General features: G+C 43.2%; 2 protein-coding genes across 2 annotated transcripts in view; one reads left to right on the top strand and one right to left on the bottom strand.

The window, feature by feature from the left end:
- LOC307013485 (sodium bicarbonate cotransporter 3-like) overlaps window positions 1-24,019 on the bottom strand; it is a gene marked incomplete at its 5' end in the record, with an annotated part of 30,880 nt that overhangs the window by 6,345 nt on the left and 516 nt on the right. The window contains 8 exons of the mRNA XM_079640885.1: window positions 3,766-4,017; window positions 4,981-5,142; window positions 6,639-6,752; window positions 8,308-8,469; window positions 8,685-8,790; window positions 10,223-10,468; window positions 20,304-20,437; window positions 23,794-23,968. Of these exons, the coding sequence (XP_079497011.1) occupies window positions 3,766-4,017; window positions 4,981-5,142; window positions 6,639-6,752; window positions 8,308-8,469; window positions 8,685-8,790; window positions 10,223-10,468; window positions 20,304-20,437; window positions 23,794-23,968 (1,351 nt within the window). The remainder of the gene's footprint in view (window positions 1-3,765; window positions 4,018-4,980; window positions 5,143-6,638; window positions 6,753-8,307; window positions 8,470-8,684; window positions 8,791-10,222; window positions 10,469-20,303; window positions 20,438-23,793; window positions 23,969-24,019) is intronic.
- On the top strand, window positions 12,759-19,929 carry LOC307045519 (complement C1q tumor necrosis factor-related protein 4-like). Its single transcript, XM_079691214.1, has 8 exons — window positions 12,759-13,089; window positions 14,223-14,273; window positions 14,405-14,533; window positions 16,529-16,808; window positions 18,212-18,300; window positions 18,386-18,436; window positions 19,225-19,353; window positions 19,560-19,929. Exons 1-8 carry the CDS (start codon window positions 12,975-12,977, stop codon window positions 19,841-19,843), a joined length of 1,128 nt encoding a protein of 375 aa, XP_079547340.1. The 5' UTR covers window positions 12,759-12,974; the 3' UTR covers window positions 19,844-19,929.

The following is a 24,019-nucleotide window of genomic DNA, read 5'->3' as shown; positions in this document are numbered from 1 at the left end:
CAGGAGGTCGTTTGTGATTTTAATGAGGGCTGTTTCTGTACTGTGACGGGGGCGAAAACCGGACTGGAACTGTTCATAAAGGTTATTGTTGGTGAGGTGTGTCTGAATCTGTGATGCCACTGCTTTTTCTAGTATTTTAGCGAGAAAAGGTAGGTTGGAGATGGGGCGGAGGTTGTTGAAGATGTTGGGATCTAGACCAGGTTTCTTTAATAACGGTGTGACAGCTGCAGTTTTGAGGGCTGAGGGGACAGAACCAGAGGTGAGGGAGGAGTGAATAATGGCAGTTATCAGGGGCAGCAGTGAGGGGAGGGAGGCTATAACCAGGGAGGATGGGAGGGGGTCAAGTTGGCAGGTGGATGGCTTGGAATTCCGGATGATTTTGGATAAATCCGCAGCAGAGGGGAGTTCGAAGCAGGAGAGAGGTAGAGAGAGGGGGGGTGGGGGACAAAAGGAGGTGGACAACTGGACGTGTGAGGGGTCAGTTGCTGGTGAATGGTGTCTATTTTTGTGTTAAAAAATGACATCAGGGAGTTGCAGTGGTCAGTGGAGTAAAAGTGTGGGGGGAGGGAATCAGGGGGGCGGAGTGATTTGTTGACCACTGAGTGCAGGGCCCTGGTGTTTCCAGCACCAGCAGTAATTTTTGCTGTAAAATATTGGGATTTGGCTGAGGAGAGGGCATCTTTGTATTTGAGGATGTGGGTATGGTACATTTGTTTGTGTATGGTGAGTCCGGTTTTGCTGAAAAGCCTCTTCAGCTGACGACCTTCGGCTTTCAGCTGACGTAGGTGGGGGGTGAACCAGGGAGCAGAGTGGGGGAATGAAACAGTCCGGGATTTGAGGGGGGCAAGTGAATTTAACAGAGTCTGGAGACCATTGTTATACAAGAGAACCAGCTGTTCCGGGGTACATGGGGGGGTGATGGTGGGAAAACAGTCAATACCAGTTGTGAGGTCGGTTACATTGATGTTTTTGATATTACGGAAGGACATAGTGCGTGACAGTTTGATTTTGGACAGTGACAGACTTAAATTAAATGAAATGAGCATGTGGTCAGAGATGGGGAGACAGACAGCAGAACAGTTTAGGGGAGTGACACCAGCACAACAGACTATGTCCAGAATATGACCTTTCGAATGAGTAGGGAAGTCAACATGTTGTTGAAGACCAAAGCTGTCCAGGCATGAGATGAAGTCCTTAGTGAGAGAAAGATTAATTTTTTCCAAATGAATATTAGCATCACCTAACAGAATGATATTGGATGAGAGTGAACAAATGTGAGTGAGAAGTGTGGTGAATTCATCAGTGAAGTCCTTGTTAGGTTTGGGTGGGCGGTATATAATGACTAAAATAGTTGGAGTAGGTCCATTTAGTTGTATAGCCACGGACTCGAATAAGCGAGACACTGGCACGGTGACAGCTGAGACCTTCCAAGTCTCGCGGTGTAATATCGCGAGACCGCCTCCTCTGCCGGTGAGACGGGGTTGACAGGTGTAAACAAACCCAGGGGGAATTGACTCGTTTAACTGAGAATAATCATCAGGATGTTGCCATGTCTCCGTTAGACAAAGGAAGTCATACTTGCAGTCACGGAGGAGGTCCTGTAGAAGTAATCCCTTGCCAGTGAGGGAGCGGATGTTAAATAAGCCAAATTTGACGTCGGACTGCTGGTTGGAGAAGCCAACGTTAACCGACCTAGCCAGGCGAGTTAACGAGCTTTGATCCACCTTCCTACGGATGGTTCTCCGAGGGCGACGGCGGGTGGAAGACCAGATGGAGTTGATAGCAGTGGAGTCATCGATGTGGACACTTCGTCCGGCTCCGCGATGGGTGTACCTCCGATGAGGACGGCGGGCGATGTCCGGGAAGTAGTGCAGTACAGGAGGAAGGAGGAATCGAAACTGGAGGAGCTCCGTGCTCATATATTGGATCAGAGATGACGCTGGATAAATCACTATGGACAGGATAGTCCACAGGAGCACAGAGCTCACAGCAAGTTTGTAGATCCACATGATGCACGGGCAGATGTACGTTCACCGAACAGCAGTAGCAGTGGCCAGGTAACTCAGGTGAGTAGAACGCCAACACGCTAAATTTGAACAGTCTAGATCGTTTTGACAGTAGCCCAGAGTAGAGACCACCAGTATCCCGTTCGCCACAGATAGGTGATCTGCTGCAAGCTATACAGAGAATCGTAAAAACAATAAAAAAGGCAACCGGAGAGCAGCGGCAGCTAGTCGCGCCAGCGTACGCTCAGGGAACTAAACTGTAAACACATGCTGATACTACAGGGAACTAAACTGTAAACATATGCTGATACTACAGGGAACTAAACTGTAAACACATGCTGATACTACAGGGAACTAAACTGTAAACACACGCTGATACTACAGGGAACTAAACTGTAAACACATGCTGATACTACAGGGAACTAGACTGTAAACAGATGCTGATACTACAGGGAACTAAACTGTAAACATACGCTCACACTACAGGGAACTAAACTGTAAACACATGCTGATACTACAGGGAACTAAACTGTAAACACACGCTGATACTACAGGGAACTAAACTGTAAACATATGCTGATACTACAGGGAACTAAACTGTAAACATATGCTGATACTACAGGGAACTAAACTGTAAACACATGCTGATACTACAGGGAACTAGACTATAAACACATGCTGATACTACAGGGAACTAAACTGTAAACATATGCTGATACTACAGGGAACTAAAATGTAAACGCACACTGATACTACAGGGAACTAAACTGTAAACACATGCTGATACTACAGGGAAGTAAACTGTAAACATATGCTGATACTACAGGGAACTAGACTGTAAACACATGCTGATACTACAGGGAACTAAACTGTAAACATATGCTGATACTACAGGGAACTAGACTATAAACACATGCTGATACTACAGGGAACTAAACTGTAAACATATGCTGATACTACAGGGAACTAAACTGTAAACATATGCTGATACTACAGGGAACTAAACTATAAACACATGCTGATACTACAGGGAACTAAACTGTAAACACACGCTGATACTACAGGGAACTAAACTGTAAACACATGCTGATACTACAGGGAACTAGACTGTAAACAGATGCTGATACTACAGGGAACTAAACTGTAAACACATGCTGATACTACAGGGAACTAAACTGTAAACACATGCTGATACTACAGGGAACTAGACTGTAAACAGATGCTGATACTACAGGGAACTAAACTGTAAACATATGCTGATACTACAGGGAACTAAACTGTAAACATATGCTGATACTACAGGGAACTAAACTGTAAACACATGCTGATACTACAGGGAACTAGACTGTAAACAGATGCTGATACTACAGGGAACTAAACTGTAAACACATGCTGATACTACAGGGAACTAAACTGTAAACACATGCTGATACTACAGGGAACTAGACTGTAAACAGATGCTGATACTACAGGGAACTAAACTGTAAACACATGCTGATACTACAGGGAACTAAACTGTAAACACACACTGATACTACAGGGAACTAAACTGTAAACACATGCTGTAGTATTTAAGGGCCATATTCTGCTTCCCTGTAGTGTTCTATAGGTGTTAGTGCATGTAAATGGTCTGCAAAGGCTTAAATCATTGTGTTTCCTCCAGAGGGAGTTTCTCTCACACACACTCTAATGGCAAAATTCAGATTTTAGTGTGGAGGAAAGCACACACTCCACCTGAGGCCGACAGGTGTTATCTCACCTTGAGGGCGGAGGTCATGAAGACGGAGCAGCCCATCAGGAAGAAGATCATGAACCCGGTGACGCGCTGCTCTTTGATGCCCAGGAACTTGGGCTGCTCTCCGGGCGCCGCGCAGCCCGACTCCAGCTTCAGACTGTTGACGTGCGAGATGGAGAGCACGGTCGCCGCCACGAACCACGGCAGGCCCATGATGGAGCAGACGCCCAGCATCACCGCCACGATGAGCAGGTCCAGGTGATAGCCACAGCCCTTCTGCAGCCCACACACAGGAACCACATCATTACTCAATATACATTTAAGAAGTTTAAGTAAAATGAAAGAAAAAAACAATCAAATAAAATGAACGGTGGCCGAAATGTGCCAACACGATACAAAAACACAAACGTTCCAAAACACATCTCCAGCAACTTGACAACACATGCAGCATTTAGAGAACATTCAGCAACTAAAAGCTGCATACCAGGGGACACTGTGTGCGTCACTCTTTAGTGTCCCCTGGTCTCCCAGCTGTGTGCGTCACTCTTTAGTGTCCCCTGGTCTCCCAGCTGTGTGCGTCACTCTTTAGGGTCCCCTGGTCTCCCAGCTGTGTGAGTCACTGTTTAGTGTCCCCTGGTCTCCAGCTGTGTGCGTCACTCTTTAGTGTCCCCTGGTCTCCAGATGTGTGCGTCACTCTTTAGTGTCCCATGCTCCCCCAGCTGTGTGCGTCACTCTTTAGTGTCCCCTGCTCTCCCAGCTGTGTGCGTCACTCTTTAGTGTCCCCTGGTCTCCAGATGTGTACGTCACTCTTTAGTGTCCCCTGGTCTCCAGCTGTGTGCGTCATTCTTTAGTGTCCCCTGGTCTCCCAGCTGTCTGCGTCACTCTTAAGTGTCCCCTAGTCTCCAGCTTTGTGCGTCACTCTTTAGTGTCCCCTGCTCTCCCAGCTGTGTGCGTCACTCTTTAGTGTCCCCTGGTCTCCCAGCTGTGTGGGTCACTCTTAAGTGTTCCCTGGTCTCCCAGCTGTGTGCGTCACTCTTTAGTGTCCCCTGGTCTCCCAGCTGTGTGCGTCACTCTTTAGTGTCCCCTGGTCTCCCAGCTGTGTGTGTCACTTTTTATTAATATTAATAAAAATGTTATACACATCTAAGAAGTTACAGAGAAACACTACACAGCATCATCAGTGTTGTTTCTTATAATAATTCACATGTTTTTATTTTGGTTAATTATAGGGTTCCTGACCTTCAGCTTGTTCTCCTTCCTGTTGACGATGACGGCGGTGATCTGCTGGTCCATGAAGATGAGGATCGTGCAGAGCAGCGCGGGAACCGCCGCCGCCAGCAGTGTCCACCACGGGTTGGTCCCCAGAGGAGAGATCAGCCAGCCACGGGAGCTCGACGTGGGCTTAGAAAAGAAGGAAAACAGAGGCGTTTAAACAAAAATAAAAACACTTTATTATGACATTTTTGCACATGACAGTTAGACCTCCTGTTGTGACTCTTTTCAAACGCCAATATGTAGTCTAATGTTCGAAAAAGCCTCAGTAACTTTCTAAAACAATGTCTAAGTGAGGTTTTTTATCAAGAAATGGTGCATTTGTGAGGGACTATTTTCAGCGGCGGATTAATCCACATTGGGTGCTCTACATCCTCGGTCCCCAACCTTTAACCTCAAATGTGACCATATTAAAAATGAAATATAACTGAAGTAAAAAGACAAAACTGAATGTTGTTTGAGTGTAATGTAAGAGTGGATTTATTTGGGACTATTTTCAGCGGCGGATTAATCCACATTTGGTAACTGTAATCAGTGTTTCCTTCCCTTAAAGGAATCATTTGATATCCTTCAGTAGACAAATAGTTTGTGTAAAACATTGTGTACCAACATCAAGTTACATAAAAAAAAAAAACATTTTATATATTACATTTTAAATATTCATATTCATGTTTCAGCATCTAATCTCTCTTTGAAAACATTTCCCATCATGCAGCTGGAGGTCGATGCTCTACTCTGTTGAACTCTGTAGGAACACAAGACCCCAAAAAACACACATAAAGCAAACTGTGTAATGTACACAGTGTGTACACTACACACGCACACAGTGTGTACACTACACACGCACACAGTGTGTACACAGTGTGTACACAGGTACACAGCGTGCTGTACGTACTCTGACAGTGAAAACACTCCTCTGACCTCTGACCTCTGACCTGTTTCCACACTGAGCCAATGTAATATCTAGAAATAAATGTGATTTCTTTGATACTATATTTCAGTCCTTTAAATGTAGATCCTGGGATAAAGGGCTCTCTATTTCTAATACATTTAAAGCTTTTATTGAGGTCTTAATTCAGAGATCCCTATTCTTATGTGTTTACTTCGAAAACATAGTGACTATTGGCTAGCTCTCGAACTCGCTGTACGTGATAGGCTAAGGGGCGGGACATCTCTAAGCGGTTGACCAATCACAACAGATCCGGCCTGCTAACCAATCAGAGCAAAATATAATTGTTTGTTGTCTTGCATCAAAACAATAAAGAAATATGATTTAATTGAAATAAAAAGAAAATCTTGTGACTGTTAAAAATAAAAAAAATTGAAAACATTACAACAACAATTAATAATAAATAAATTAAAGATAAGAAATACAAAAAATATATTTATTTTTGTATTAAATAAAAAGAGGAAATGTATCACTAAAAACAGTCTGACATATGAAGCATGCACTGGAAAGTAATTCTACCGATATTTAAATGATTGGTGCAGCCTCCTTTTCTTCTGTTGCTGTCCGTAAACACGTGAATCTCCATGAAGGGAAAAGGCGGAGCAGCATCCACACGCTCCTTTCAGAGATGAGATCAGAACCCTTTGTTTTAGCGCTCGGGTGAGTCGCTGCTTACCTGGAAGCGGTCGGGAACGTGCAGCTTTGGAGAAGGAACCCCCACCAGGTAGTCCAGCAGCACCATGATGGTGATGGTGAGGAACACGGCAAAGTCACTGATGGTGGAGCGCACCTGAACACAACACACACTTTGTTTTATATCTCTGTTGCTCTCCCTGAGGTTTCTCCCATGTTCCCCTTTAAACTGGGGGTTTTCTCTGGAAGTTTTTCCTTGTACGATGTGAGGGTCTAAGGACAGAGGGTCTAAGGACAGAGGGTCTGAGGACAGAGGGTCTAAGGACAGAGGGTGTCGTATTGTCATACTGATATTCTGTACAAACTGTGAAGTCCACTTAGACAAATGTAACATTTGTGATATTGGGCTATATAAATAAACATTGATTGATTGATTGATTGATTGATTGATATCGGCTCAGATTATTATTGATAGGTTTATAAAATAATTTCCAACCAAACTCTCAAAATGTAGCTTTTCTTGCACGATTCTTTTAATTCTTAAATTATATTTTTAGTGCAGAGATAACTGAACAATTAATTTACAAATGTTAGGTTTTTGAAATGTAAATATATTAAGAAGAATGCGTATTTTTCATTTGAGTTTGAATGATTAAGACAGTTTATTTTTATATATGATTTCTTACAAAAAAAATCATCTAGGTAAAATAAAATAAAAACATGAAATCATTCATCAATCCAAATATTTTCTTGTGTGTATTTCCTTCTTTTTAAGCTAAAGAAAACATTCAGCAACTTGAAGAGACATGGCAGCGTTTACTAAAAGCTGCAGAAACCAAACGCTGAAGAAGCTCAAAACACAACGGACACCAGGGGACACTAAAGAGAGACGCACACAGCTGGGAAACCAGGGGACACTAAAGAGTTACGCACACAGCTGGAGACCGGGGGACACTAAAGAGTGACGCACACAGCTGGAGACCAGGGGACACTAAAGAGTGACGCACACAGCTGGGAGACCAGGGGACACTAAAGAGTGACGCACACAGCTGGGAGACCAGGGGACACTAGAGAGTGACGCAAACAGCTAGGAGACCAGGGGACACTAAAGAGTGACCCACACAGCTGGGAGACCAGGGGACACTAAAGAGTGACGCACACAGCTAGGAGACCAGGGGACACTAAAGAGTGACGCAAACAGCTAGGAGACCAGGGGACACTAAAGAGTGACGCACACAGCTGGGAGACCAGGGGACACTAAAGAGTGACGCACACAGCTAGGAGACCAGGGGATACTAAAGAGTGACGCACACAGCTGGGAGACAAGGGGACACTAAAGAGTGACGCACACAGCTAGGAGACCGGGGGACACTAAAGAGTGACGCACACAGCTGGGAGACCGGGGGACACTAAAGAGTGACGCACACAGCTGGGAGACCAGGGGACACTAAAGAGTGACGCACACAGCTAGGAAACCAGGGGACACTAAAGAGTGACGCACACAGCTGGGAGACCAGAGGACACTAAAGAGCGAAGCACACAGCTGAGCTTCTTGCAGTGTTTGCTTTCTGCAGCGTGTGTGAGCATGTCTCCTCAAGCTGCTGAATGTTCTCTAAATGCTTGGTTGTTGCTGAAGACGTTTCTTCAGGTGGAACATTTGTGTTTTTATATCTGCATCGTGAAACGTCAGAAACTCCTCCGTGTTTCCGTACCTTGGTGGGGAAGTACCGTTTGGTCTTGAACTGTTTGAGGAAGGAGGAGAGGAAGAAGGTGGTGAAGAAGAGGATGACGGACCAGAAGAGGACGTCGGGGACGTAGGGGCCGAGGGGGCCACAAGCCGAGCCCTCAAACACCCCCCCGAACTCCTTACAGTCCTGCAGAGGGATAAACACACGCACTGTAACATGCACTCATGTTGTACACACTGCAGGTGAGTAATGATGCAAGTGAGGCTTTATGTGATTGGGTGAATTTAGGAGAGATGGACACAAACAGACAGAGTTCGACTCCTGGATGTGGGTTCATTTTAGTTTTCACCAGCCTGAAAGAAGATAATCTATATGTTATATATAAATATTTGATGTCCTACCTTCACCGTCAGCTCGTCCCAGCGGATGTTTTCTGAGGTAGCGTTTGTGTTGCTCCACTGATGCAGGGTGTCTGTGGAGGCGTTGGCAGGAGGAGAGCAGCGGCACCTGCAACAGGACCAGGTTCACATTAAGCGTACTGGATTCTGATAGAGAAACAAGCTATGCTCACCAAATAGCATTCTAACATCAAACTGCTTTATTCTGTGTTGTGAACGCTTTTAATCAAAGTGTCTAGGGATGTCCCGTCACCTTTTTTGCTCCCGATCCGATCATTTGATTTTGACAATTTGCTGATACCGATTTTTCCCGATCCGATCTTTATGCAATGCATTAAGAGAAAAAAAAGCAAAAAAGCATTCAAGTTGTCCCTTAAGGTTATGTTTTTATTTAAATTGGATATTCTATCCAACATGGATATAGCTTCTTTCTTTCACAGCAGCATTGGATCAGTTCAGTTGTGCAGCATTGGATCAAAACAAAATAAAGCTTTCAGTACTCGTTAGCTTACTGCTACAATTAGACACTGCGCCCACTCTGTTGCCAGATTTGAGAGAAATAAGCAGGTCTATGAAAACAAGCCCCAAAGAAGCAACACATACATGATGTTGTGTAATTTGAAACCAAAACTAAGGCCTCAGGAAGACTTTAAGACTTGAACATGGTCATTTTTGTTTTGTAACATTGAATAAAAAAAAATAAAAAAAGTATTAAAAATAAAAAATAAAAAATCCCGATCCCCGATTTTTTTCTCCCGATTCCGATCTTTTGAAAATCACGTGATCGGCTCCGATCCCCGATTACGTGATTGGATCGGGACATCTCTAAAAGTGTCCGTTTGCTTTTTAGTTGAGGAGATTTATGAGGATGTTTGGCTCATGGTAAACAAACTCCTGAACATCTGGATCCTAAATGATCAGAGAAACAAGCTGAGCAAACGATAGAATAGTCAGCAGCTACTCAACCCTTAGGAAAGCTGATTGCATTGGAAAAATACTGAATTTCTGAACCCATTTTAATCACTGTATCAACTTCTCTCTCGAAGAGCAGACCTCTGCAGATAATTTGTCTTCTGGTCAAATCCTCCTGAGGGTCTGGAAGTTATCAGAGAAACAATCTGAGCAAAGGCTAGCAGTTAGCTCGCAAAGCCTCCCTCCTAAGTCTGGCAAACTGTCGTAAAAACACCGATTGTTTACGTGAAAAGGCTTTGTTCAGTGTTTTGACGGCTTATATACAGAGTCTGTTTATTTTCGATAATTCGGCTTCAAGTTAAACCCCCTTGAACATCCTGATCTTAAGTTATCAGACAAGCAAGCCGAGCAAGCTTTAGCAGTAGGTTTGCAGACAATCAATCCTATGCAAAACCAAATTGCATTGAAAAAACAGAGATTTTCTACTTGAAACGGATTCATTCCGTGTTTTGTCCTGGTTTTAATCACCATGTCTGCTTCACAGAGGAACACACAGCGGGTAATTCAGCTTTGATTGTGAGACCCCTAGAGGCAGAAACAAGTCATGATGCATGTTAGTCCGTCCTCACGTGTATAAGGTGAGGTTGTCCAGCTGGTTGTGCATGTTGATGGGAAACTGCTTCCCGAGGTGCACCAGCTTCTGCAGAGCCTCGTAGATGAAGATGATGCAGATGAGGGAAGCGAAGGCCTCCTCGGTGAAGCGGGTGATGTAACAGACCATGGAGCTGGCGTCGGTGGCGACCAACAGCAGGCAGAGGAAGGCAGTCCAGAGCCCGATGCTGGTGCGCAGAGACAGGTAGCACAGGCCGTAATCACTGCGGAAACACAGGAGGGGGTGTTAATGATTCAAACGCTTCAACCGCTTTATCGGCATACGCACAGTAGCTGCAGAGTAGATGTGGCAATGGAAATCTGAAGTACCAGGCTCATCAAACAATACAACATCAATATATAATATATATATAATAGATATATATTAGATATATAATCCGGCAGTGGCTCAGTCAGTAGGGGCTTGGACTGTGAGCCGTAGGGTCGCCGGTTCAAGTCCCCGACCAGACCTACATATGGAGTGTGGACTGCTACTTGGAGAGGTCCCAGTTTACCTCCTGCCCTGCCGTGGTGCCCTTGAGCAAGGCACCGGACAACCCCCTTCCCCCCTCACTCCCATTGTTCCCCGGGCGCTGTGCAATAGCTGCCCACTGCTCCTAGTACTAGACTCCCGGTACTAGGATGGGTTAAAAGCAGAGAACACATGTCACTGTGTGTGCTCTGCATGTCATCCCTCCACTGTATAATACATACAACACATTTTAGTAAGTAAGTACAAAATAAAGGCCTAAGCTAAAGTTGGCCAATGTTGGGCTATAAAGGAACTACAGCACGGTCACATGACTTCACGTCACCACCGCTAAGCTAATGGTGGCTAATGTTGGGCTATAAAGGAACTACAGCACGGTCACATGACTTCACGTCACCACCACTAAGCTAAAGGAGGCTAATGTTGGGCTATAAAGGAACTACAGCACGGTCACATGACTTCACGTCACCACCGCTAAGCTAAAGGTGGCTAATATTGGGCTATAAAGGAACTACAGCACGGTCACATGACTTCACGTCACCACCGCTAAGCTAAAGGAGGCTAATGTTGGGCTATAAAGGAACTACAGCACGGTCACATGACTTCACGTCACCACCGCTAAGCTAAAGGAGGCTAATGTTGGGCTATAAAGGAACTAAAACATGGTCACATGACTTCACGTCATAAAATAAAAGTAGACTGACATTTAAAGAAAGTCGATGCAACGTGCAACAGAATGAAATAACATTAAGGTTAAAAACTGAATTCATGTTTTAAAGGTTAATATTTAACTTCAGTTTAAAGTATTGTGCAGCACATTTAAAGTTAAACTCTGTTCTAATCCGGTTTAAACAGGAACCCTTTGTGATTAAACAGAGAGCACTGCTGGTCCGTCAGATAACGACTCCTGACCTCTGAACTGCCAATCAGAGAGCAGGGATCAATTACCAGATCAATATCCACCAATCAGTAACCGGAGGCCCGAAACTGCTGAATGTAAGAATGTGAATAACCACCAAAATAATCAAATAACATATTTAAAAAAGGTCAAATGTCCTATAATGCTCAAACTAATAAAAAATAATGGAATCACTCCAAGAACATTTTAATAAATTAATATTATGATTATCATAAAACCGTCTCTACAAGTTGAAACTGCATTAAAAACGTCCGTCTTTCTTTTTAAGGTTTGCAATGTGGACTGAAAACTGGGACTGCAAACGACTTCAGTGTATTATATATATATTGCTTTCAACTAAACTAATACAGCTAAGGGAAATCTGTTGATATAATACCTTTAATTCAAGTCAACGTTTCAGTTTTATCAGCGTTCCTTTATCCATTGCACAATACTATGGATATATTTAATTTCTACTGTTAAACCAGGCTCTGATTGTTTAGCTGACATTGTTTTTTTTACATGCCATATCTCTTCAGAATAAAGAAAACCCTTTGTATTTGTTTCCCTGCAGTCAGCCCAGAATAACAATCAATAACTAGAGAATGCAATACCTGAAGACATTGCGGTGTGAATGCTGAGAAACTGATGCTAAACTGTTAAACCAACGCTCACCTGATCTGAGGATAAAGCACAGCTGCTAAAATATAAATGTGAGGAATTCTGTAGTAAAATTTGAATGAAATATGGTTAATATTTCTATAATCATTAAACGTTATGAATGCCAGGAGACACTGACACTTCTAGACCCATTTACTGGGGGGGCCAGGCAGGGGCCGCTTATTTCACGAGAGGGGCAGGTCAAAAAGACAAAGACAGTACAAGGTAATTGTGTAAAAATAAACATGAAATACAGTAGTTGGTATTTGTTTTTGTAAAGGAATTCGTTTTATTAAATTCAAGTTACAGTTCTTTGTTTCAGTATTTTTTTTTTGTTTCATTTGGAGAATTCGTTTTTTCTGTTTAATCTCCACTGTACATCCGGGTCTCTGATTGGATTTCGTTCCAATGAATCGTAATATTGTAAACTTTTTTTGGAGGGGGGCCACAGGGGGGGGGGGGGGTCCCTGGTCAGTGTTAGGGGGTACTGGCCCCTGTTGGCTCCCCTTTAGAACCGCCCCTGTTGGGAACACTCACCCAGCCATCCCAACAAATAATCAATGAGACTTCAGTCAGCAGGAGGCCGTCGCCCACAGACAGCGAGTCTATAAAGGGCAGCGCCTCCTCTCCCCTCCTGTCTCCCCCCCTGTCTCTCCTCCTGTATCCCCTCCTGTCTCTCATCATGGCTCCTGTTCTCCTGCTGGTTCTGCTCGGCCTGGTTCGGCTCGGCTCGGCTCAGCCGGTGGATCTGAAGAAGCTTCAAACCGCTCTGCAGGATCTGCAGGTCGAGAGGCGAGGTGAGACCCCCAGGGTTTGACTTTAAAACAGTAATCCCTTAGACCAGCGGTTCCCAACCTGAGGGCATTGCAAGTGGGCCGTCAAATAACTTCCAGAACATTATAATTTGTGTTGGAACATTTCATTATTAAATTTTTTTTTGATTTGAACCTCTTTTCCTTTCTCTTTCTTGATCGTCCTTAGGTCATTACAGTCCTTAGCAACGGTCATCACAGTCCTTGACAGTGGTCTGTTCTGCTGGATTAACAACGTGTTCTGAATCAACCAATCAGAACTTTATTTAGCCTCCGCATTGTTTATGGTTGAATGTGGGCCGCGAACATCTTTTAGATTCTTAAGTGGGGCCTGAGTTGAAAAAGGTTGGGACCCGCTGCCTTACAGTAACTAGTCACATGTCAAAAAGTGTAATCAGTGACCTAATCTGAGTATAAAATAAAACAGAAGGAGAGCACATTAGTTAGTTTGAGCTGCACTGCATTGGCTCCCATGGTCCTTTAGAATTGATTTAAAACATATTGTAATGGTTTATAAAGCTCCCCCACATATCTCACTCTCGTATGTCCCTGAGATCCAGCTGGCTTTTAAAAACAAGAGAAAATAAATAACAATGAGATTTGTTTTACTGAAGTGTGTGTAGAAATGTGACCTTAGAAAAAACGAAACCAAGATATTTTTTATAGAACAAAAAATGTAGTAACAGGAAGAGTTTGCAAATGCTGTTTAAGCTTTAATTAAAACAAAGAATATATTTTGTTAAATGAATGAGGTGAGAAGAAATATAGTATGTCTACCTATAACATATCCATCTGTATGTCAAGATGTAACACTGTGATCCTGTAATCTCTTATTCTTTCAATCTAATCAAATAAAGTTCCTTTGTATCCTGATTACGTCATCTTGTTACATATAATCCCTTATTCCCAAAGCCTGTAAACCGTATTTATTAATATAAACAACATCTTTAAAAAGTTTGAAAGCATGTGTGTAGTGTAATGAAGGACTACTATCTTCTTTCATGAGAAATAAATACCACTTTTAGGTCATAAATATCGCCTGAAATAACGTCTCTTTGTTACTGATGTAAGCCCCCCCCCAAGTCTGCAGCGATTTTAACATTTTTAATTGTTTGCAGAGATGAGCTTGCGTCTGGACATGGCTGAGCGTGAACTGAAGAGAGTGAAAGGTGAGAACTCTTTAAGAGATGCCTCGCAAAAGGATAAGAGTTAGATGATCTGTAGATATGGAGAACAAATGTGTGTGTATAAAAGTCTTGTATGGCAGATTGGGAAGACTAGAGGAATGTCTTCTGTGCAGAAACCCCTAAAGTTGCGTTTGCTGCCTCGCTGGGAGGAAACGGCCTCGTGAAGGCGACCAGCGGAAACAAAAACCTCGTCTACACGGACCTGCTGACCAACGTCGGGGGGGCTTACAACGCCATAACAGGTGAGACACAATCAACAAGCCATTGAGAGGAAGTGGAAATCTACTGAATTTACATCAAAGCTTCAACAAAGAACTTGATTAAAGGTCCCATGTCATGCTTTTCCGGTTCTGACCCGTCCCCTTGTGTGTTATGAAGGTTTTTCTGCATGTAAACGGTCTGCAGAGTCAAAACCCTCAAAGTACACCCTGTAGCGAGTAAAACTCTAACACAGAGAAGACCTCCCCAAAACGCCTCGTTGGAGATACGTCACTGTCCATTGATTCTTCCGGGTAACTCATGATGTCATGCGCTACCCGGAACCAAATGGACCAATCCGTGGAGCCGTTACGTTACGTCCGAGGAGCCGTTACGTTAAGCCCCCGCTGATTGGTCCAAATTGACCAATCCACGGACTTCCTCACACACACACTCAGTGCAGGCAGCTCTGCTGATCTCTCCTCCCTGGCTGCAGGCTGATAACAGACAGTTGGGATCGCGGTGAAATTCTCTCTGCAGACCCATTCTCTCTGCAGACCCATTCTCTCTGCAGACCCATTCTCTCTGCAGACCCATTCTCTCTGCAGACCCATTCTCTCTGCAGACCCATTCTCTCCTCAGACCCATTCTCTCTGCAGACCCATTCTCTCCTCAGACCCATTCTCTCTGCAGACCCATTCTCTCCTCAGACCCATTCTCTCTGCAGACCCATTCTCTCTGCAGACCCATTCTCTCTGCAGACCCATTCTCACAGCGTTTATCAACGTTTTTCTTACTCAATATCAAGCCACACTTATTGTTTTTACTTCGGCTGTGACTTTGTGTGTGCTCAGGGTGAGTTTGGCTGTGTTGCGCTGTGTATCGCTAAACAAGGAAACCACACCTCCACGGAGCTCAGCGCGATTCACAACATCCCGACCAATCAGAGCACACTGTGCTCACAGGGAGGGTGGGGGCTGGAGCTACTGGAGCTACAACGAGCCGTTAAAGGCAGAGAGTGAAATTCAGTGAATACACGTAGTTTACAGAGATGCTGTGAGAAACCAAGGTGAGTTTGGAAAGTTGAACAATATAAATCTATTCTAGTAGACCTCAACAATGGAATTATGATCAGTGGAAATGGCCATGACATGGGACCTTTAAGGTTCGAAAGTTCAAAGGGCTTTATTGCCATATCAATCTTAAGTCACAGGCTCCTCCAACAATGCAACATAAATATATATAAGCCATTAAAACAAATGTTGACAGACTAATGTGCAGGTAATGCAGGAGAAGTTACCTATACAATGAAATGCTGTACAGTGATATAAAATACTGCTCATCGTGTTACCAGATAAATGTGAGATTGGTATGAGGTTGAAGGCGCAGGAGTTTAGCAGTCTGAATGTTTCTGTGAATATCGTTTCATTGGATGATTGTCAGTGTCGTTATAGGAATTCTTCCAACCCAAAATGATCATACAAGTTTCCAACCACATGTTCGGTCTAAGTCCTCCCCCTAACTTCCTTCTGCAGGTTATATACACATACATCTTTTTACTTACGTATTTAAAACCAACTCGAAGGACGAGCCCCAGAATATTAAGTCTTGTATTTAATTATTATATTAATACAAGCAAAATTTACAGGATATCTTTTTTATTAATACATGCCTCTCAAGTTTCAGAAACTGAGATCTGAAATATTTAAAAATCTATTAAAAACTGATCAATTCATGTTTAATTACCAGAAAATCAAACACAGAGTGAGTTCAATAATGTGTTTTGTTTAGATAACCAATAAAAAGTGTAACGCACAAGGTCCATTTTGTATTGTAAAAACATCAACAACATTGCGATATATATTTTTTTAAATGTATACGTTAGATATTTTACCCAGCCTTTCGCAAAATACTCTTCCTTCAGTTTTAACTTCTATGTTTGAAGTTTTACAAACCAAAGACAGCCGAACGTGCTCTCAGGTAATGAAGCTGCCCCCCACATGCTCGGTCTAAATCCCCCCCCTAACTTCCCCCTGCAGGTGAGTTCACGGCCCCGATTCGTGGAGTTTACTACATCCGCTTCACCGCCAACGCCCCCTCCAACTTCCCCATGAGCGCCGTGCTTTACAAGAACGACAACCAGATAGAGCTGATCGCGCACGAGCAGCCGGGGGGCGAGGGCAGCGACACGGCGTCCAACGGCGCCGCCCTGATGCTGGAGGAGGGCGACAGACTGAAGATGGTGCTGTGGACCGAAACTCAGATCTGGGACAACAGCAACCACCACAGCACCTTCAGCGGCTTCCTGCTGTTCTCAATGTGAGCACCACGCCTGTGTTTCTACACTCTCTGCTACACCCCTTTGCACTGAGAACCAGTCGGTGCTTGTTTGGTTCCTAGTAGTTAGCTCTAGAGACCTTGTTTCGCTTTCCACCGCCCAGAGCCCAAGTGGTGCCACTTCGTGACATCCCCATTTACCTCGCTGATTTTTCTCGGCACCGCTACTCAGAAAAACAGTAAAGGCGGACTGCGTCGACTGCTGTGTTAAAGTGGGGACTACTTTCTAAAGGCATACACTTGTTTTTGTCTTTGTTTTAAAGTGGGGACTACCTTCTAAAGGCAGACACTTGTTTTTGTGTTAAAGCGGGGACTACCTTCTAAAGGCAGACACTTGTTTTTGTGTTAAAGCGGGGACTACCTTCTAAAGGCAGACACTTGTTTTTGTCTTTGTTCTAAAGTGGGGACTACTTTCTAAAGGCATACACTTGTTTTTGTCTTTGTTTTAAAGTGGGGACTACCTTCTAAAGGCAAACACTTGTTTTTGTGTTAAAGCGGGGACTACCTTCTAAAGACGGACACTTGTTTTTGTCTTTGTGTTAGAGTGGGGACTACCTTCTAAAGGCAGACATTTGTTTTTGTGTTAAAGTGGGGACTACCTTCTAAAGACGGACACTTGTTTTTGTCTTTGTGTTAGAGTGGGGACTACCTTCTAAAGGCAGACATTTGTTTTTGTGTTAAAGTGGGGACTACCTTCTAAAGGCAGACACTTGTTTTTGTCTTTGTGTTAAAGTGGGGACTACCTTCTAAAGGCGGACACTTGTTTTTGTCTTTGTGTTAAAGTGGGGACTACTTTCTAAAGGCAAACACTTGTTTTTGTCTTTGTGCTAAAGTGGGGACTAGCTTCTAAAGGCAAACACTTGTTTTTGTCTTTGTGCTAAAGTGGGGACTACCTTCTAAAGGCAAACACTTGTTTTTGTCTTTGTGTTAAAGTGGGGACTACCTTCTAAAGGCAAACACTTGTTTTTATCTTTGTGCTAAAGTGGGGACTACCTTCTAAAGGCAAACACTTGTTTTTATCTTTGTGTTAAAGTGGGGACTACCTTCTAAAGGCAGACACTTGTTTTTGTCTTTGTGCTAAAGTGGGGAATACCTTCTAAAGGCAAACACTTGTTTTTGTCTTTGTGCTAAAGTGGGGACTACCTTCTAAAGGCAAACACTTGTTTTTGTCTTTGTGTTAAAGTGGGGACTACCTTCTAAAGGCAAACACTTGTTTTTGTCTTTGTGTTAAAGTGGGGAATACCTTCTAAAGGCAGACACTTGTTTTTGTCTTTGTGCTAAAGTGGGGAATACCTTCTAAAGGCAAACACTTGTTTTTGTCTTTGTGCTAAAGTGGGGACTACTTTCTAAAGGCAAACACTTGTTTTTGTGTCTTTGTGCTAAAGGGTGGACGAACCTCCAAAAGAGTTTGACGCTGAAGCCGAGATGAAGACCCTTGAGGTTTCTCTGATGCAGCTTCAGGCAGAAAACAGAGGTACAACTCAACTCACTATGTGTTTGCTTTCCCACGACCCTCATTTTGTACGTTGGATACTAAGAATGAATTGTTGTTTTTGTAGGCATCCTAGAGAGACTGAACAGCACAGAGAGCGAGCTGAAGACCATGAGAGGTCAGTAACTCCTTAAAGTAATTATGTTAATGTGATTTAAAAAAAAGTTGTTGACAGAAAACGAAATGACTGCTATAATTGTTAGGGTTATATAGCAGCAAGAAATGTTAACTGGGTGGTAACTTTATGGAGGATCGCCCTCTGGTGGATATTATGAGCTATTACACAATGATGATGAAACTACTTTTTAAATCTTTGTAATCTTTGTAAGTATCATCATTTAAATGGGCGAGATATCAACCCAACTCCAATAGTTGTATTTGATCAAAAGGAACCCCAAACCTCATACAAAATAATGTGTTTTAATTAGTTTGAGTGTTTTTTGTCCATATTTTATTATATCTAACATTTGAATGAGTGTTTTAATGTAATTTTTGCCTCTCAAAGTTTACATTTAAAAAGTCAACATCAACGTATTTGTTACTTTGAAAAAGCCACAAAATATTCTGCACTTTCTGTGGAGATTGAAACTGAAAATATCATAAAATGTGAGAAATACTAAAAAAAAAATCCCTGGACAGTAAGTTATTTTTATTTTTCGTGTATTATCGTTGTTCTTACTATAAAATAAATGCTTTTGAATGTAGGGGAATAAACAAGAAGACACTGTAGTTGGTCACAGTTTTAAATAAAAAATAAACGTACATTTGAAACTCATGTGATTGCATTGTTTTAAACGTATACATAACATATTATAACCGCTGCTTAGTTAAAAGTGTGTGTAGAGAACATTTGCAATAATTTGATATCTTTATTTTGTTTGTGTATTTATTGTGGTTTTTCTCCAGATGTACCGAAGGTGGCGTTTGCCGTCTCTCTCGGAGGTAACGGCCTCGTGAAGGCGACGTCAGGAAGCAAAACTCTCATCTACAAAGTCGTCATGACAAACATCGGACAGGCGTACAACTCTGAGACCGGTCAGTGATGAGAAAATATATATATACATATATATACACATATACATATATATACATATATATTGGCAATATTATTAATAGTTTCATATATATATATATATGAAACTATTAATAATATTGTAAAAGTAAAATGAAGGATCCTGAACTCCGGAATTTTTGTACTTCAGTTATTTTGTCTCGTGTTCATGAACCTGTCCTTCCTGCAGGTGAGTTCACGGCCCCGATTCGTGGAGTTTACTACATCCGCTTCACCGCCAACGCCCCCTCCAACTTCCCCATGAGCGCCGTGCTTTACAAGAACGACAACCAGATAGAGCTGATCGCCCACGAGCAGCCGGGGGGCGAGGGCAGCGACACGGCGTCCAACGGCGCCGCCCTGATGCTCGAGGAGGGCGATAGACTGAAGATGATGCTGTGGACCAACACTCAGATCTGGGACAACAGCAACCACCACAGCACCTTCAGCGGCTTCCTGCTGTTCCCCCAGTGAGCGCCTTGAAAACGACTGGGAGGAACCTTTAAGACGACTTGATTCATTCAAATCTAATGTGCAAATGAATCAAATAAAAAGCAGCTTGTTTAAATCATCAAAACTCAAGGACTCAGTGTTTTTGTGGCTCCGTCTTAAATATTACAGTCTCGTAGCGGTGGGAATCTTTCCATGACTTTGTTCAGGTTTTTTGAGTCATGAGTCAATGGAAGGAAAATAAAAGCGCAGGATGTCTTCTTCACAAAGTCTATTTTAGTCACAATATTAATTATCAGTTTCTTCACAACCACGCAAACACAAATATCCCTTTGCTCCTCTCCCACCGATCTTATTAACCACTTCTCTCTGGGATATTGTGAGTGAATTCATCCAGTCATTTTAAATGTATGATCCTGAAGTGATCCATTATTTTAGGAGGACTATCTATATGCAGGTGTATGTACAGGTGTTCCCTCCTCACCTGCAGAAAGTGAAGAGGATCTTCTCAAAGACCAGAACTGGGCCGGTGCTGCCCAGGATGGTGAGCGGCTGCCCGGCGAACAGAGAGTACGCCACGCCGGTCATCGAGGCGCCGAACAGAGACTCTATGGCACTCTACCAGAGACAGAGAGAGATATTAATGTTGGACTGCTCCTTTAAAACACCTCATCCTCCATAACAAGTCTTCTTTCACACTAGTGGAAAGGAAATAACTAAATCCACATCCAGGAGTTTATCTCACTAACTGTGTCTGTTTGTGTGTCTGCAGATTTCTCCTAAATTCAGGAACAGTGAGCATGACATAACGCCTCATTTGCATATGTAAACATGACATGTCAGAACACTTGTAATATAAAAAGAACTGTGTTAATGTCAGTAATGAAGTGGGGGAGTTTCACGGTGATATCTGTTGGATACAGTTTTTACTCGGGCTGCCCCTGGATTTCTCAAGGCGAGTGGACTAAACATCGAACGTTTACGATTATTAATATTATTTATTTAGTTTGGCTTCAATTTTTTTTTTTCGTTTTAAGGCTGAGCGCTCAGAGTAACATCACAGTACCTTGAGCTTTATATAAAATCTAGTATTAAACTGCTTTAATGAGCCTTTCAGATATAAATGAACCTACCTTGGTTGCTGATTGGCTCATGGTTACGCAAGACAAAACATCGTTATGACATCATAAAGTGACCAAAATCTGATCAGCTCATTTTCAGACAGGTTTTTATAGAAATGGATCAAAAAGAGAGAGAATCTTTGTTCCTGAAACTTTCAGAGTCTCTTTACACAGAGGGGACACATGTTGATGTAGAAGAGACATGTAGAAGAGAGGACACATGTTGATGTAGAAGAGACATGAAGAAGAGGGGACACATGTTGATGTAGAAGAGACATGAAGAAGAGGGGACACATGTTGATGTAGAAGAGACATGAAGAAGAGGGGACACATGTTGATGTAGAAGAGACATAAAGAAGAGGGGACACATGTTGATGTAGAAGAGACATGGAGAAGAGGGGACACATGTTGATGAAGAAGAGACATGAAGAAGAGGGGACACATGTTGATGTAGAAGAGACATGAAGAAGAGGGGACACATGTTGATGTAGAAGAGACATGAAGAAGAGGGGACACATATTGATGTAGAAGAGACATGAAGAAGAGGGGACACATGTTGATGTAGAAGAGACATGAAGAAGAGGGGACACATGTTGATGTAGAAGAGACATGGAAAGGAGGGGACACATGTTGATGTAGAAGAGACATGAAGAAGAGGGGACACATGTTGATGTAGAAGAGACATGAAGAAGAGGGGACACATGTTGATGTAGAAGTGACATGAAGAAGAGGGGACACATGTTGATGTGGAAGAGACATGTAGAAGAGGGGACACATGTTGATGTAGAAGAGGGGACACATGTTGATGTAGAAGAGACATGAAGAAGAGGGGACACATGTTGATGTGGAAGAGACATGTAGAAGAGGGGACACATGTTGATATAGAAGAGACATGAAGAAGAGGGGACACATGTTGATGTAGAAGAGACATGGAAAGGAGGGGACACATGTTGATGTAGAAGAGACATGAAGAAGAGGGGACACATGTTGATGTGGAAGAGACATGGAGAAGAGGGGACACATGTTGATGTAGAAGAGACATGGAGAAGAGGGGACACATGTTGATGTGGAAGAGACATGGAGAAGAGGGGACACATGTTGATGTAGAAGAGACATGGAGAAGAGGGGACACATGTTGATGTAGAGACATGGAGAAGAGGGGACACATGTTGATGTGGAAGAGACATGAAGAAGAGGGGACACATGTTGATGTAGAAGAGACATGAAGAAGAGGGGACATATGTTGATGTAGAAGAGACATGAAGAAGAGGGGACACATGTTGATGTAGAAGAGACATGAAGAAGAGGGGACACATGTTGATGTAGAAGTGACATGGAGAAGAGGGGACACATGTTGATGAAGAAGAGACATGAAGAAGAGGGGACACATGTTGATGTAGAAGAGGGGGACACATGTTGATGTAGAAGAGACATGAAGAAGAGGGGACACATGTTGATGTGGAAGAGACATGTAGAAGAGGGGACACATGTTGATATAGAAGAGACATGAAGAAGAGGGGACACATGTTGATGTAGAAGAGACATGAAGAAGAGGGGACATATGTTGATGTAGAAGAGACATGAAGAAGAGGGGACACATGTTGATGTAGAGACATGAAGAAGAGGGGACACATGTTGATGTAGAGGAGACATGAAGAAGAGGGGACACATGTTGATGTAGAAGAGACATGAAGAAGAGGGGACATATGTTGATGTAGAAGAGACATGAAGAAGAGGGGACACATGTTGATGTAGAAGAGACATGAAGAAGAGATGACACATGTTGATGTAGAAGAGACATGAAGAAGAGATGACACATGTTGATGTAGAAGAGACATGTAGAAGAGGGGACACATGTTGATGTAGAAGAGACATGAAGAAGAGGGGACACATGTTGATGTAGAAGAGACATGGAGAAGAGGGGACACATGTTGATGTAGAAGAGACATGAAGAAGAGGGGACACATGTTGATGTAGAAGAGACATGAGGAAGAGGGGACACATGTTGATATAGAAGAGACATGAAGAAGAGGGGACACATGTTGATGTAGAAGAGACATGAAGAAGAGGGGACATATGTTGATGTAGAAGAGACATGAAGAAGAGGGGACACATGTTGATGTAGAGACATGAAGAAGAGGGGACACATGTTGATGCAGAAGAGACATGAAGAAGAGGGGACATATGTTGATGTAGAAGAGACATGGAGAAGAGGGGACACATGTTGATGTAGAAGAGACATGAAGAAGAGGGGACATATGTTGATGTAGAAGAGACATGTAGAAGAGGGGACACATGTTGATGTAGAAGAGACATGAAGAAGAGGGGACACATGTTGATGTAGAAGAGACATGTAGAAGAGGGGACACATGTTGATGTAGAAGAGACATGAAGAAGAGATGACACATGTTGATGTAGAAGAGACATGAAGAAGAGGGGACATATGTTGATGTAGAAGAGACATGAAGAAGAGGGGACACATGTTGATGTAGAAGAGACATGAAGAAGAGGGGACACATGTTGATGTAGAAGAGACATGAAGAAGAGGGGACATATGTTGATGTAGAAGAGACATGAAGAAGAGGGGACACATGTTGATGTAGAAGAGACATGAAGAAGAGGGGACATATGTTGATGTAGAAGAGACATGAAGAAGAGGGGACACATGTTGATGTAGAAGAGACATGAAGAAGAGGGGACACATGTTGATGTAGAAGAGACATGAAGAAGAGGGGACACATGTTGATGTAGAAGAGACATGAAGAAGAGGGGACACATGTTGATGTAGAAGAGACATGGAGAAGAGGGGACACATGTTGATGTAGAGACGAGGCTGGTGGAGTGTGTTCTTACGATGTTCCCCTTGGTGGCCTCCCCCAGCAGCCCCCCGAAGGCGATGACGGGAGACATGCAGGCGCAGTACAGGAAGAGGACGGAGGCGACGCACTGCAGGCTGACGGCGTCCCGCACGTCGCTCCACAGGAACGGGATCTTCCTGCGGACGTCGTTCACCAAACCCCCGAAAACCCTTCAGACGAGGAGAGGAAGGCTTTAAAACAAAACCTCTGTTACTGCGGGA

Source organism: Notothenia rossii (assembly GCF_949606895.1).
Source record: "Notothenia rossii genome assembly, chromosome: 7".
NCBI lineage: Eukaryota > Metazoa > Chordata > Actinopteri > Perciformes > Nototheniidae > Notothenia > Notothenia rossii.
The sequence above is the reverse complement of the archived record's forward strand: the minus strand, read 5'-3'. Positions and strand labels throughout refer to the sequence as shown.

Coding starts and splice junctions, on each gene's coding strand:
- LOC307045519 (XM_079691214.1), top strand. CDS start 12,975: ATGGCTCCTGTTCTCCTGCTGGTTCTGCTCGGCCTGGTTCGGCTCGGC. Junction 16,809..18,211: donor GGCTTCCTGCTGTTCTCAAT/GTGAGCACCACG, acceptor TTTGTGCTAAAG/GGTGGACGAACCTCCAAAAG. Junction 18,301..18,385: donor GCTTCAGGCAGAAAACAGAG/GTACAACTCAAC, acceptor TTGTTTTTGTAG/GCATCCTAGAGAGACTGAAC.